This window comes from Lissotriton helveticus, chromosome 11, assembly GCF_964261635.1.
Source record: "Lissotriton helveticus chromosome 11, aLisHel1.1, whole genome shotgun sequence".
Classification (NCBI taxonomy): Eukaryota; Metazoa; Chordata; class Amphibia; order Caudata; family Salamandridae; genus Lissotriton; species Lissotriton helveticus.
In genome coordinates this window covers 766,845,224-766,861,409 of record NC_136072.1, presented here as the reverse complement: position 1 = coordinate 766,861,409, position 16,186 = coordinate 766,845,224, and the positions used below count along the sequence as shown (strand labels likewise).

Genomic DNA, 16,186 nt, shown 5'->3' with positions numbered 1-16,186 from the left:
CAAACTATTGACTTGCCTGCATTCTTCCAAAACCCACAAACGGTGGCGGAAAGAATGCTTCATACTTTGGATGTTAGGAGGGCGTTGATGTACTATATTGACAGGACACAACACTTTAGGAAAACAAAACAACTTTTTGTTGCCTTCTCGCCACAGCACAAGGGCAACCCTATTTCCAAAGCAGGAATAGCCAGATGGATTGTTAAGTGCATCCAGATCTGCTATCAAAAGGCTAAACGCACCTTAACAATACCCCCAAGGGCGCACTCCACACGCAAATTGGGGGCATCCATGGCTTTCCTGGGGAACATTCCTTTAGAGGACATTTGTAGAGCAGCCACATGGGTTACACCACATACCTTTACAAAACACTACTGTGTTGATGTGCATTCCAAACAGCAGGCAGCTGTTGGGCAGGCTGTTCTCAAAACACTTTTTCAAGTTTCTGCAGCTGGCACGGGCAACCGCCGCTAATGGAGGGACTGCTATATATTCTATGCAAAAGAAATGAATTCAGCAGCCCACATGCCTCGAACTGAATATGCTACTTACCAGTATGCATCTGTTCTTGGCATGTAGGGCTGCTAACATTCATATCGCCCACCCTCCTCCCCGGTGCCTGTCGCAGCTGCAGACATACTCTTGCATTCAATCATTAGCATGGACATCCTTTACACTTTGCACTCCATCTCTGCCACAATGGCTAAAAACAATCTGGGGATGGAGCCGATGCCCATGCGCACTGTAGTCCAGGGGAGGAGCCACCTATCTCAGGATACTTCGAAGACTCTTCCAGGACAACAATGTGCGATCATCCGGACCCAACACTAGGCGGCGATCTAATGCAAAAGATATGAATGTTAGCAGCCCTACATGCCAAGAACAGATGCATACTGGTAAGTAGCATATTCATTCCCCACTGTTTTCTATATTTATCTGTTTTCCCTAACCTAGGTTGGCCTTCTTTAGGCAGAGGGTGTTTACAGGGAGTGTACACATTTCCAAACAGACTCTTTCTTTTATAAATTCTCTTTGGAGAGATAACAGTGAGAGTGCGACATCCAGTTTTGGTCTATGGTCCATTTTTCTTTCATTTACATATAATTTATTGTCACTGTATAGTGTGTACGTATGATGTCAAGAGCTCTGATGCCCTTGATTTGAATGAGTAGCGCAATAAAAGAAATAAAACAAAATAATGGTATTTAAATTATTTGTGTAAATACTGGGACAGACTTGCTCATCTGGCATTCTTACAGTGCATGCATATGCCTTATATACAGGACTGAACATAGTTAAAAGCATACCTCTCTTAAGTACCTGTGAAGTAGTAACACGCTATGTGTGAGCCTTTCGTTCCCTTCCATTGCATTTGCAGCTAGATGTGAGATGCCAGATATCTCCTAGCCAGGATACTCGAACAAAAGGAGGCATGCTGGTCCCTTAACTTTGCCCTTTGTTTTGGGCTCAGCTGGAATTTAAAATAACAAAGCCCACTCCCCTACACATTGCTGCTCGGAATAAAAGCAGGCAACCTGCAGGCGCTGCCAAATGCCTCCTGGGGCTGTATTATGGAAGTGCCCGGGGGTGCAACGGGCGTTTGTGCCCACTTGGAACTTTGGTATTTACAGAAATGGCCGCAGACGCTTGTGGATCTCCTTCTGTATCTTATCTTTATTATACAGTTAATAAAAACCGTAATGTACAAACAGAGTAATGCGTGTTCGATTAAAATTTTAAAATATATAAAAACATGATCAGGTTCTTAATGCTAGGCGTTTATGCAGTGCAGTTAAAATGATATTGACAAACTTCCCAGCTCTTGCTAAGGCCTGGGCTGAATTGTTACTAAAGCACAAAGTCGATGCTTCACTACAGTGTCTCAGTGATTGTTCCCGAAAGACGGGGATCAGTAGGCGACGTCGTTCGGTGGCAAAGAATGGGCAACAGCAAAGCAGGTGGAGCCAGGACTCATATATATAGTTGCAAAACCTGCAAATGGGCTGCTCGTTCCACCGAGCCCACTGTGGGTTAAAGTCGAAGATTGGTAGGGCTAGCAGCCTCATGTATAATATTTTGTTGCGAGTCTGGGGGTTGTGGGAGTAGTTAAAGTATAATTTAGGTTTCCCCTTGATATATCTCCTTCTGTAATACCGATAACGCTGGCGCACATAAAGTGCCAGCTCTATCTTAAGAGGGTGTTCCCTCATTTGCATGGAGGCATGGCTGCATAGAAATGAGGGAATCCCATTGCCTCTGCGCCTCTGCCATATTATTGATGTGGGCGCAGAGGCAAAGAAGCTGTCAGGCGCATTGCTGTGAGCCCTCTGATGGCAGCCCTCTAGAAGGGTAGAAGGGGGTCCAATGGACCCCTCAGACATTCCCTTGCAGGTGAGTGCAGTCACTCACTGCACCTGCCTGCAAGGGGATCTCTAATCTCCCTTAAAAGTGCGGTAGGGTTGACGCCTGCACTGTAAACAAGCATTTGCAATGCAATAGGTCTCGTATTAGGAACGTTTGAGCTATTGGTATTGTAAATGACAAATTTTTTATTTAGGTTTTGTTTTTGAAAATAGCGAAATGAATAGCTTTGTCATTTACCATGCCAATAGTTATAACTTTCGCAAATGTGACACCTATAGCATTTGTAATGCAATATGTGTTGTATTTACGTGACTTACATGTATTGATATTACAAATAACAATGGTTTTTAATTTTTTAAAATAATTAATACTTAAATAAAAGTCTGATGTCTGACACTTGTGGATGTCTGACACTTGTGGATGCCTGACACTTGTGGATGCCTGACACTTGTGGATGCCTGACGCTTGTGGATGTCTGACGCCTGATGCTTGCGGATGTCTGACGCTTGCGGATGTCTGACGCTTGCGGATGTCTGACGCTTGCGGATGTCTGACGCCTGCGGATGTCTGACGCCTGCGGATGTCTGACGCCTGCGGATGTCTGACGCCTGCGGATGTCTGACGCTTGCGGATGTCTGACGCTTTCGGATGTCTGACGCTTGCGGATGCCTGACGCTTGCGGATGCCTGACGCTTGCGGATGCCTGACGCTTGCGGATGCCTGACGCTTGCGGATGCCTGACGCTTGCGGATGCCTGACGCTTGCGGATGCCTGACGCTTGCGGATGCCTGACGCTTGTGGATGCCGGACGCTTGTGGATGCCGGACGCTTGTGGATGCCGGACGCTTGTGGATGCCGGACGCTTGTGGATGTCTGTTGCTTGTGGATGTCTGTTGCTTGTGGATGTCTGTTGCTTCTGGATGTCTGTTGCTTGTGGATGTCTGACGTTTGTGCATGCCTGACGCTTGTGGATGCCTGACGCTTGTGCATGCCTGACGCTTGTGGATGCCTGACGCCTTTGGATGCCTGATGCTTGTGGATGCCTGATGTTTGTGGATGTATGTTGCTTGTGGATGTTTGATGCATGTGGATGCTTGATGCTTTTGGATGCCTGACGCTTGTGGATGTCTGATGCTTGTGGATGTCTGATGCTTGTGGATGTCTGATGCTTGTGGATGTCTGTTGCTTGTGGATGCTTGATGCTTTTGGATGCCTGACGCTTGTGCATGCCTGACGCTTGTGCATGCCTGACGCTTGTGCATGCCTGACGCTTGTGCATGCCTGACGCTTGTGCATGCCTGACGCTTGTGCATGCCTGACGCTTGTGCATGTCTGATGCTTGTGGATGTCTGATGCTTGTGGATGTCTGATGCTTGTGGATGTCTGATGCTTGTGGATGTCTGATGCTTGTGGATGTCTGATGCTTGTGGATGTCTGATGCTTGTGGATGTCTGATGCTTGTGGATGTCTGATGCTTGTGGATGTCTGATGCTTGTGGATGTCTGACGTTTGGTGATGTCTGATGCTTGGTGATGTCTGACACTTGTGGATGTCTGCTGCTTGCGGATGGACGGATGGGCAGGACACTTGTTGAAAGAAATACAGTGAAAAGCGTGCAATAGAAACACGCCAGTATAATATGAGCTCTCCCTCCACCAATCAGCATAGTTGACAATCCGTTGACTTTCCGATGAGGGGGGGTAGGAGGGGGGTTAGTCATGAGTATAAGAGAGAGAGATCCCTTTAAGCTGAAAGCAAATGGACAGTTTTAAGAGGGAGATAAAAGGTTCGAAAAGAGGGTGACCCATTAATGTCTGTGCCTGTGGATGCATTTTGTCAGGATGGTGAATATGTGATGAAAGAAGATGGCAAAGGCACAAAAAAAACGAGCCTAACAGGGGCAGAAAAAACGCGGCCGCGAAATGAAATCCCTTTGAAGTCAAGCTGCTGAATGATAGGGAATCTGAAAGGCCTCTAGGAACCTGTAAAACAAACTCCATGTAATAGAGCGCACTTGCCCCCAGAGCACCTATTTTAAGGTGCGCCAGGCGCAAACCGGTAAAGTGTGCCTTTTAGGTAATAGGGCCCCTGGTGTCTGAAAATTCCTCTGGGACGACTTCAGCATATTTCTTTGGGGTCCAACCTCTTGGCAGGGGAGACGATCTCTACTCTGTGAAAAGCGTGTGTAGATGCCGTCTACCCGAATGTACCCTCTACATGTGTCCTGTTGTCTGTATTCTCACTTTATGTATTGGGCGCTTCTTCCTTTTGCCTTGTTTGGGGGGGGGTGGGTGGAGTTGGTGTGCGTGTGCTTAACACAAACAAGTTAGTCGTGCGCATGTGTTACTTTAGCTCCGGAGCTCGATTTCTACTCTTACTTCTGCTTTTGTACACCTCGCCCACAAGATAGTCTCACCTCACGTGGTAACATTTTCCTCTAGTGCTCAACTTCTACCCCGCACATGTGCTTGTGTGTTCACTTTACGCGAAGATTAAGCCTTCAGTCCTTTCTCGAAGCTCTCGGGATTGGGCCCTACTTCAAGGGAGAGGCCCTGACTGGAAAAGAGCAAAGCAACCATCGTGGAAGCCTGCATTTCAGTAATCTGCAGGCAGCCTGGGCGCTAGCCACACGAACCTGTTGTTTATTGGAATATGCTTAGGGTTTATCACGAGTTTCTTCATGACTACCCGGCGTTTAGTCACGTTTGCCTCTGAAGCTCACTTTCAGCTCTGTTTTGTATATGTTTCCTTACAGGTTACCCTTGTTCCAAGCTAGTGCCTTTGCGTTCCTGGCTCCGGCTCGAGCAATATTGGCTTTAGACAAATGGAAGTGTAACACCACAGGTAATGCCACACTTTGCTCACTCTTAGCACTGTGCAAAATTACTAGTTTCGAAAAGAAAAGTACTTGCATTATAAAAGTAATTTAGCAACACAATTTATTTTTTTGTAGATATATCCATGGTGAATGGCACACAGCTGATGCACACTGAAGATATCTGGTACCCCAGAATACGAGAGGTAATTATTCAAAGAGAGTAGTGATATCCCGGATTTACAAAGTGCTTAGATACCATGTGATGATGTGAGAGGTTTTTGGGACATCCATTCTAATTCCTAAATTAGATCATAACATTCGAAGCATGTCTGCACTTAAGCATGCCTCCAATCTCCCAGCAAAGGTGGTGGACGGGCAAAGAGAGGAGTTGAAAAGTTGCATGGCAGCACTTGTATCGAATTAGTAAGCGGGATCCGATTTGGAGTGCTTCCATGGTTGTTCTAGCTGTAGAGAAATGGGCAGACTGGACGACGCTGGCTTTCTTCATTGTTGCCAAATTACTTGTGTTCCCACGTAGATGCTTTTGCCACCAACATCGCAGGGGTTGTCGGCGACTGCGAGATTTAGAGAAGTGAAGCAGTGCCGCGGCTGTGGCAGGCGCGTGACGGCTGGAGGAGTGTAGCAGCTGTGGCAGGCGCGTGATGGCTGGGGGAGTGTAGCAGCTGTGGCAGGCGCGTGACACTGTACGAGTGCAGCGGCTGTGGCAGGCGCGTGACGCTGTTCGAGTGCAGCGGCTGTGGTAGGCGCGTGGCGGCTGGAGGAGTGCCGCGGCTGTGGCAGGCGCGTGACGGCTGGAGGAGTGCAGCGGCTGTGGCAGGCGCGTGGCGGCTGGAGGAGTGCCGTGGCTGTGGCAGGCACGTCAGGCTAGGCCGTTTCAGGCTAGGCAGGCTTTCCAAGCAACGCTTCTCGGTATTCGGATCGCGCTGAAATCCCCACTTCACGTTAGCACCAGAGGCCTAACTGCAAGACTCATACCCGGCAATTAGTACAAGGGCATGCCTTGGTTTGGCATCACCTTCTCCTAGCAACTGAAGCGTCACGTATCTTTGCTATACAGTGCCCCCACGCGCGTCTTTTCAGAGATAGTCAGGGCCTCTTCAGCTCAGATGGGGGACACAGTTCTCACCAGGAAATTCAAAAGTTGTGCCCTCTGTCATCCTTTATTTTTGTTATTCGAAGTTTGTCCTGTGCGAGTGGGGCGACGTCATCAAATCCTTAGTATTCTCCCATTTAAATCACCTGTACCACCACAGAAAGGTGCTTGCAAGTATTTATTACCCAAATATGTCTGTCGTGTCCTTGAGGCCAACTCCAGAGAATAGTCAATTAAATGAATAATGCATTCTTGAGGAGAGGGTGGAGCAAGTCATAGGTAATTAAATACATAATGCATTCTTGGGGAGAAGGTGGAGCAAGTCAATAAAAATTATAGCAGGGGAACAGCCTTTTAGCAGAGTAAACGCTTTCCTCTGACATATGCACATCTTGTGATCTCCAGGTCACAAATTCAAATCCAGGAGAACCTACTTAGCTTTTCATCCTTTTCAAGGGATACATTCTGTACTTCTAAAGTTTGTAACAGAGTCCAGACTGGTTATTAACAACCCTCAATGAGTGAGAAAACCATAGCATTAAACGTATATAAAAACTTATGTACCTAGAAATCGCAAAACCCTTTTGTCAAGTGAAAGGAAAGCACGTTTTTTTACTTCAGTGTTGAAGAAAACCATCAACGGCCCTTTAATTCAAAATAAATAATGGGAAGCTCCAGAAGCCTTTTCTGCCCTTGCTACTAAAGTCATGACTGTTTAATCATAAGAACGCCTGCAATAAAGCATAGTCCAAGCATTCTGAAATGCCAATTTGCGTAAACAAACTATGTAATGTTTCAACTCACTCCTATTTAAATCCGATAAATTGTTAAGTTGTGCTATATGCTATTATTCTATTCATGTTATTATATCCCGGCTGCTTTGAAGTGCAGGGGAGCGAAGAATGCCAGAACGAAATGAAAAGAGAAAATGGGGAGGCAGAACAGGAAAACTCGCATTAAGAGCGGAATCTTCTGTAGGCTCGTCTTAGCTTCAGTAGGTGGGCAGGAAGTGAGGCATACAGAGAGATTCAGGGAGTCATTGTGTGAGGTGGACCGCACTTAGGGGATACATGTTATGGGAATAAAGTGGGCGAAAGGGGTATTATTAAATGAAAACTTTTTGGGTTAAAGAAAGATTTCTGAAAAAGGTAAGAGACACATTCATGCAATTTCATTCAAATCAACTCCCAGTTTCTCCACCCATATCTAGTCTGCCTCTTTGTGACTTAAAGTTGTGAGGATTAAGGTGATATGGTGCCTCTTGGTATTCCCCATATCCATTTTTCGGGAGTTTGGGAGTTCTGGAAGCTGTGAAGTGTGAGGTTAGAGGGAACACTTCTCAAAGTGTTGAAATATATATACACCGTTGTTGCTCATCAAATAAGATGTTGACCTCCCATATTTATGAAAACGATTCTTGCCTCTGGAAACTGATTACTTTCCAAGGTTGCTTAAGGAATCTTTGATAATTCCAGCACTTGTAACCAAGACCCAAAATTATTAACCCCCTGCTTAAGGTTTTCAGCAGTGAATGACATCTGAGTCTTTTTTTTGAGGGGGGGGGGGGGGGGGTCGTAAAGATAGTTTTTGACTTTCTGACTTAGGAATCAAATAAAACGCCAAAATATCTTTGTAGTGCTTTTGCGCCCAGCCCTTATCCTTGAAGGATTCCTTTGCTAGTTGGTGCTCCTGGACATTTTTTTACATAATATATTACTCTTGTATATTTATTTTTAAACAGCCTGTCCTAGTCTCCATCAGCTCCTGTGCACCATGGGGTCCACCTCAATAAAAACCAGTCCCTACCTTGAGATAGAGTGAGACTACCTGTCAGTGTACATGGGTGTTTTAAAATCAGTTGTTCAATCAGGGTCTATATTTGCTGTGTTTTTTAATACCTCATGAAAATCGAAAGCTACATGGTTCATCAGGACCGGGATGAATTCTTCAAACGTCAAATTTATTCATGTGTTTTAAAACAAATCTTTTGGAAAATTCACAGTGGCCAATTTAGTCGCCACAGTGCTAGCACCAATCTCCTCGACATAGTGTAAACACAGAATATGTTAGCTGCTTCTGGTGTGAAAAACTGAAAGTACCCACTTAAAGACATTTTGTTAACCTATTCCAGCTTGCCTCAGATGTTTTTTGCTTATAAATACAGACTGCTTTAGTTGTCTAGAAGTTCTCATGTCATAAGTTCCTCAAATGAATTTAAAATAAAGAGAAATGGCGAGAGCAGGCTTAAGGTCAGTACCTTTCCGTCTTTGGCTTTCATGTGTTTTTTTTGGTTAGCCACTGCTTGAGTGGTCTGCCTTTCGCAGATGATTACATTGTCCCATTTGTTGTTCCTATTAGGGTTTGGTGATGAAGCTTCAAATAGTGCTTTTGTTAGATTGCAGATGAGACATGGCAAAGAGCTTGTATTTGTGACAGCGTGCTCAAAAGATGTAATTTGCTCTCTGATTTAATATTTTAATTGCTAACTCATGGCTTTTTTGGGTGAATTAGGCAGTAGTCCTGCTTTCTTTGAAAACAGGCATTTTATAGTTTTGTTTGACTTGCGGTTTCTACATAACTTGCCAGTTTAACGTGTGACATGTTTAAAAGTGCTTCTTCCAGCTACTGTGGCATCATTGCTGTTTTCTAATCTTGGCAAGATCCAAGTCCAAGAACTTAAACAGACAGCAAGAACACCGATCTCCAGTTCAAACCTGAGAAAGGTCCCCTTTCTCTACTGACTAAAATCAAGAACATGTGCAGTCATTGATTTTTCGCTCCTTGAGTCGGACCGTTTTGATGATGTAGCGCAGTGTTAGCAAACTGTGGGCCGCAAGCTGAATTTTGGTGGGTCGTGAAAATCTAAGCAGTAATTAAAGATGGCTTAAAATTCTGTATTTATCTTGACACATTTGCTGCATTTCAAAGACGGAGGTCAGTGGTCAGGCTAAGTCTTCTGAACAATGGCTGCTTATGTTTTTTACCTTGTAATTGGTGTTTATAAAGTCCTCTTACTTTGCAGTCGGAGAAAGAAAAAGTAATGTGATTTATGAGACAGTCATGCTATGGTGCATGGTGTGTGAAAGGAAAGGCTTTAGGATGTCATATTTCTTTGACACGTGCAACAAAATGTGAATACCTGTTAATGAACAGTAAATATTCTGTAGTTGGAAAAGCAAAAATTAAGCACATTATTTTGTAATTCTGAAGTATGATCGATACAAAGATTTTAATTGGATCAAAACAATTTAAGCCACTTTACTTGGTGATGCACAAATGATAAGTATTCGCTGAAGCCAAATTTCCTTAGGTTATTATTTGCATGCAATAGTTTTCAGCCCAATTATATTTCTCTACAAATTTAGTGGCCATTTAAATGGAAAATGTGTTGCGAGAAATTACACTACGCTACCCCACCATGCTTTATGTACATCAAATTATTACCTGCATAATGTAAAAAAAACTGGGTGGGTATTGAAAGTTTGTCTTCCTAAAAATTGGGTGGTGGTTCTAAAATGTTTGGGAAGCACTGTTCTAGTGCATTAATGAATCCATACAGATTTGTTGCGCTGGTTCAGGGCATTTTCTAGAATCACAGGCTGTATTATCCTGTACAACTATTTAAACTTTTGAAATTCCCTGCCCACATCAGCAGGAATGCGTGTCATTCGACCTTGAAATTGTGATCAGGAGCCTAATAAACTTTTGTTTTTGTTGGCAATTGCATTTTTCTCATTTACCATCAGGGTCTTTAGGTGGGAGCAATCAGCTGTAATGTCTGTTTTTTTAGGTCTCGCCTGATGTTAGCAGCGCGAATGCGCTGCTCTCACCATTGCGAGTGCCTTTTGCAATCGATTCAGCCAAAGCTCGTACGGATGGACTAAGATGGCTGCTCTCGCCATTCAGGCAAAGGTAAACATGCACGCGTACGTGCACGCATACGTACTGACAGTGGACAGTCCAACGCCATCTTGTTTTGCTTGTGCCAATAGCTTTGTATTGTCATGGCAACCAAGATGCTAAGCTAAAGGCGCCTGCAGTGCAGCTTAACTCTTTTGTTAAGTTAGGGCAATAGCAAGAGTTACCAGCTCGAATGGAAATACCCGACCCGCGGTGTCACTGTGGCCCCGGCGCATCTCGTGCACACCCAGCAGCCGCTGAAAACACTGTGGCCCTGGCGCATCTTGTGTACACCCAGCAGCAGCTGAAAACACTGTGGGCCCGGCGCGTCTCGTGCACACCCAGCAGCTGCTAAAATCACTCTCGGCCCAGCGCGTCTCGTGCACACCCAGCAGCCGCTAAAATCACTCTGGGCCCGGCACGTCTTGTGCACACTCAGCGGGTCTCACCTTAAAGCCATTTGCTTTGCTATACAATACCATTAGCAAAGCAAATGGCTTTAACTTAATCAAAGGCGAGACCTATTGCATTTTCAATGCTTGTTTAGGTTTGCTGTGTGTTTTTCACCTTAAACGACTGAAGTCTGTCCTAGTGAAAGGCGGGTATTTTTTCCTACCATTATAGTCAAACGGTATTTGCACACGTTTGCTCATTGATGTTGTATAGCTGGACTTTTGGTTTGGTACAGAATTCGGGCTTGCCTTTTGCCACATATGAGTAAGACCGATGGCATGGCTCTTGCACGTATGAAAGCCACCACTCTGCTTCATTGGCATTGTGGTACTACTCTGTCCAGACGTGGCTTTAAGGGACGTAACGGATACGACTTTGAAGTCTACCCCAAAGTCTTCTAGATATTCTGCAATTGTGAGAACAGCTTTATCTCATTGCGACTCAAAGTAGTTGTACATTCTTGATAAAGATGAAAAGGATGCAATGTATGGACACCCTCGAATAGCAGTCTCCAGGTTGTTGATCCCAGTAGCGTCCGATTTATTGTACCATTGTAGTCTTTTGTACATATTTGTCATTTTCTATCTTCCTCAAAGCCATGACCACTCACTGGCATTCATTAGTTACTTTCACACTGCTCCACAAGGAGACCACTGGTCCTTTCCAAAAGAAAGAGGTGGATCAAATGTATCTTATCGGAGGCATTTGAAAAGCCAGTTGTCATTGCTACATTTACTTTATTACTTGAAAAATTAATCTGTGCTGTGAAAAGGAAACTGAAGCACAGCACTAAATCACACTCTATTTGGTAAGCCATGCCAGTCCAGCTTCAGTTATTGCAAGCTACTGTGTGCTAATTCCACAGCGAGAAAGCAACAGAGAGATATTATGTTAGAACATAAAAATTCCTTGCGTGGTAATGGCTACTGTCCTCACCCAGAGTTAAGCAGCACAAGTGTGGTGGTGGCAGCATTCTGCTTTTGTGACAGTGATCAGTAAAGTGGACAGAGCGTGTTATTTGTGTCACTGGAGTGAGGGCTACCAGTCCACTCATGTAAAGTTCCACTGCTGTGTACCTAACTCACCCTTGGTCTACATCATGTTAGTATGTAGCACATGTGTGATTGCATCAGCAGGCTGTAATGTATGTGTGCCTGGGCATTGAACCCTACTTGGAGGCCTGTGGGTTCCATATATGAAGCCCAGGACCTTGAAGAGGGAGGCGGAGGTGGATGAGCCATTCTAGACAGATTTGTGGGTTGCCCACATTCCTGAGAGCTTGGTGGGACACACACACTGGAAGAAAGGAGAGCCAGGCTCTCTTATGCATTTCAAAGGGGTCATTTGATTCTGAACAGGTTAGTGGTATCTGGACATAATTTGGTAATGCAATGGCGCTGATAAGGTAATCAAAGAATAGGGCTAGGGGCCTTAGTAACCTTTTGAGTGGCATATATCAGTGAGGCTCACATCCAGGTTTCATCCTCTGGTTACTCCCATGGCCTGTGTGTGGGGCTATCAATTTGGGAGTCGCTCCTACTCTGGCAGACTACTTCCAGGATAAAGGGCAGGACTGAGGAATGGGCAACCCAAAGGCAGCAACCCCCACATCACGTACTTCAAAGACTCAGACTCTTAAATCACATCTGTGTTTGGAAATACACAGATACAGGATATTGCCAAAATATAATTAGCAAAAACACAAAGGCAAGGCTCCATCTCTCCATCTCTCTACTTAGGACTCCTCTCCCAATCAGTCGTGTCCCTTTCATTCAGCAACTTAATAAAGCTGAAGATTCACCTAATTAAAAAGAGCCCACCTGTAACGGATGATAGGCATCTGAGCTCATATTGGTTCAGACGAGATCTGCCTCTCTCATTTAATATACACAATTGTTTAATGTTCCCTCATCGTCATATACAGTGGTTCATTGCATTATATCTAGATGTAAGCCCTGATACTAGCTACAATATCAGAGAAACCTTCTACAAAGCTTATTGTTGGTGATTTTTAGTGACGCAGTACTGGGTTAAGAGATCTGGCTAGAAGACAATTCACAGGCCAGTGAAAAACGCTTGAAATTTTACTTAATGCTTGTCTCATGCAGGCTGGTAAGTCTGTCCTTTTTCCTGCTGTTCAACAAATTCTGCGCTCACTCAATAGTCTTCAAATGTTTGACGAAAGACAAATACATCACTGTGAATCATAGAATCATCCGAAAAGGAGGTGAGACAGAAACCATAAAGTGAGTGCTACTAGGCAATATAGTGTGTTGCTGGTCTAATATATAGCACTCTACAAACAGGCTTTCAGTGGGAATCGCGTGGTTTCATGAACCAAAGAGTGCACACATGCTGTAGTCTGAGGACATGAGAAAGTTGAAGATTATCTTCAGTTGTAACAAGAATTTAACCATTTTGGTTGAGTAAGCCAATCTTGACTTTGACATCTCAAAAGCTAAAGATGTGAAAGAGAGGCCCTTTGTGTCATGGACACAAGTCTTAGTTTTCCATTGGCACATTCAAGTACCCATCATCACTGGTATAGTACGCCATATATATTAATTTGCATAAAATATGCTTTCTTAAAAGATTTGCAGGTGAGGTAAGATTAAAACATAAAGCCTATTGATCAGTGATGGGACCTAGAGAGAAATACACTGAGTTTGTAACATAATGAGGAATATGTGTGTTAAACATGCCAACTAGATCAATACTTTTACCTGTGAGAGGTAACGAAGCTGCGGAATATAGAGTTTTTCAGTGCAGGCCTGCATATACCAGAATCCGTAAGACACGAGGTGAGCTTTCCATGGATGATGCATCAAACATACACACCCTTCTGTTCCACTGGGATGAAAGCATTGACGGTGCAGGCTGCTTCTCATGGGCTGTTCTAAAAAGGAGGATATCGATTTTGTTGAAAGTCAGTAAATTCAGGTTGCTTGAGCTGTTCGTGTAAACACTTAGAAAAATTAGGGCAACTATGTTTCTAGCGCCCCAACAGTTGAAGCATGAAGAACCACTAGTGGAGCAGAATATCCCTTTCCTCGCCCTTGACTCTGTACAGACCTGCCCTTCGCCGTCATTCTGCCATCCTTTTCCTTCATTCGCCCTCTCTTTGATCGTATGTTGGAAGGATTTAGATTTTTAAGCGATTAGCTTTAATTCTATAAATTCATTCTTTATTTCCTGACCAACAACACAATGACTTGCAAAGGAAATCAACTCAGAAAGCCCTTTAGTCTGCCACCTGATGCAGATGTTATGCAGCTGCTACTGCACTTTAGGCTGCAGCCCCTGAACAATGTAGCACCAGCAGCGTCTTGAGCACGTTCTCTAGCATTAGTAGAACCAGAATGATGGTCGAACTCATCCCCAAATGATCAAGATGTACATCCGGAGTTTATCTTTGTTTTCCTTGCTCTTATTAATCTTACCTAATCAGTTTCAAGTGGACATACTTCAATAACAGCATTCAGCAATGTGTCTCCATGAGAAAGTAGAGCAACAAGTGCTTGTTGTGGCCAATTGGTTTGTCTAACGCTGATCTCTTACTTCACTTGGCATATGAGCCCATATAGGTTTATAAGTTTCAAATACAATTTGCAATTGTTCGCAAAACGTTTGTGGATTCTTCTTTCTTGTATACTGGGGAGTCTTATAACTAGGTCAGCTGAGGATCGGGGAATATGGGTGGTGACAAAAGGTCATCAGGTTGGATGCTGGCAGTATGAACTGATTTCTTCGCTACTTGAGGAGAGGTTCCATTCTAGGCTGTGTGTTCCTTTGGGTTTTCTCTCTATCCACCACATGTTGTTCCTTAGATTATTCCGGTGATAGTTGGGCTAAGGGCCTGACCCTTTGGATGCAGTGCTTGGGAACGGTGGGGTACTGAGCAAAACATCACCCGGATGGCAACTTGGGTGTATTTGTGTCACTTTCTTGTCTTGTTCTCACACCAGTTACACTGTAGTCTGTTCTAGATGTCGAACTCGCTTGCGCTAGATTTGCTTGTTTCTCGCATGCCAGCTCATTAGCTGCCACTGCTCAAACAAAGAGAATGTTCTGTGGTGTATCCTACAGCATCTCCTACTGGTATGTAGAAATTCGGAGCAGCTAGCCTAACTTCCTCCTTTTCTTCGATCATTTCTGAGTTCTGGCGAGTTATTTGGGGAACCATGTAAGGGGGAGGTGGCGAAGCGGAGATAGCTCTACCTGTGTCCCACAAATCAATTATTTAGTATCTGTTTCTGATAGGCTGTCTATTTCTTTATTGCTTTATTTATGGCTTCTTTAAACCAGTTTAATAATGCTTCCCACTATTCTGGGTTAGATTTATACTTTGGATCCGTCAATCATTTTTTAAGATTAAGCATTGAGTATCAAAGAAAACATCTTACCCAACATACTACTTAGCCTCACTGCGAGTGCACTTGGCGCACAGTGTTCAATATTTCTGCATAGGCGTTTCCCATTCTGGTGGTACTTCACATGGTCGGGAGTCTTTTTCTGGGGCTTGTTATACTTTAGATTTTCTTGCCCCCATCACCCCTCTACACCCTCATTCACAGCCAGATGCACAATTTGGTGTATACCAGCATCGTGCTCTTGCTCATTCCATGTGAGAGGTAAAAAAGAAAACAACAACTGTGTTGCTACCAGCTCTTTCCATCTATACTTTTGAAGGAGGGTAGGAAAGTTGTTTCTTGCCTGTACTCTGATCACCTTATGTTCGTATATCCCCGGTCACAGCCTTTTGGGGCTCACAGAGGTTTCAAGGTGGATTGATCAGCACACCGCATGCGTCCCCACATTCATCTACCAGGGATTGTAGTAATGTTTCTAGGCATTCCTTGTCCTTTTTCTCACAGTGCCCCATCACCCCCTGCTCGAAACCATGAATCCCACTCACACATCCAACTTCTAACTCCTGTTATTCTTTGACTCCACTGTACCTACCTAAGCCGGTGTATTCCATTGTCACCTACTGAGATGGCAATTTCAGTTTTTAATTCTTTAAAAGAAATGTTTTTTTACATATAGTCAAAAAACACAATCAGACTTCAATCTCCGGTTTAAGAAGGTATGTTGCATATTTTGAATGCTAAAAGTATGTGCAAGATAGGGATATCACACTTTTCTTGTGTTGAACACCCCAGTGCTTGAGAAGGTTGCTGCAATTAGGGCTGCCTAGGTGTTATATAAAATATTTCCAACAAAAGGCCAGCAGTTCTCGAACTGGTAATGTAAGTACATACTCGACAGGAGGGATGGTAAGAGTTGCTCTACTCTTGAGACTCATTCAGTTTTCTGAAAGATGTAAAGTGTGAATGTGGTTTATTGTACATGTTTCAACAAGTCGGTACTAATTCCTAAGCTTGTGATGGCACTCCACAGAAGCTGAGTAGTCTGTCATTAACTAGATATGGCAAGTTTCCTTTACCAGTTACCCACAAGTTTGAAATGATACTGGTTGATACTTCTTGCAAACAAGTGATTTCGTGAAAGTTCCTTGCTGGAGAAGAAACCGCTGC

General features: G+C 44.0%; 1 protein-coding gene across 2 annotated transcripts in view; it reads left to right on the top strand.

Moving 5' to 3' along the window:
• Positions 1 to 16,186, top strand: part of SLC23A2 (solute carrier family 23 member 2) — an 876,666-nt gene that overhangs the window by 673,256 nt on the left and 187,224 nt on the right. For both annotated transcript variants that reach the window (XM_078666639.1, XM_078666640.1), the window contains 2 exons: positions 5,120 to 5,208; positions 5,318 to 5,385. In XM_078666639.1, the coding sequence (XP_078522765.1) occupies positions 5,120 to 5,208; positions 5,318 to 5,385 (157 nt within the window). The remainder of the gene's footprint in view (positions 1 to 5,119; positions 5,209 to 5,317; positions 5,386 to 16,186) is intronic.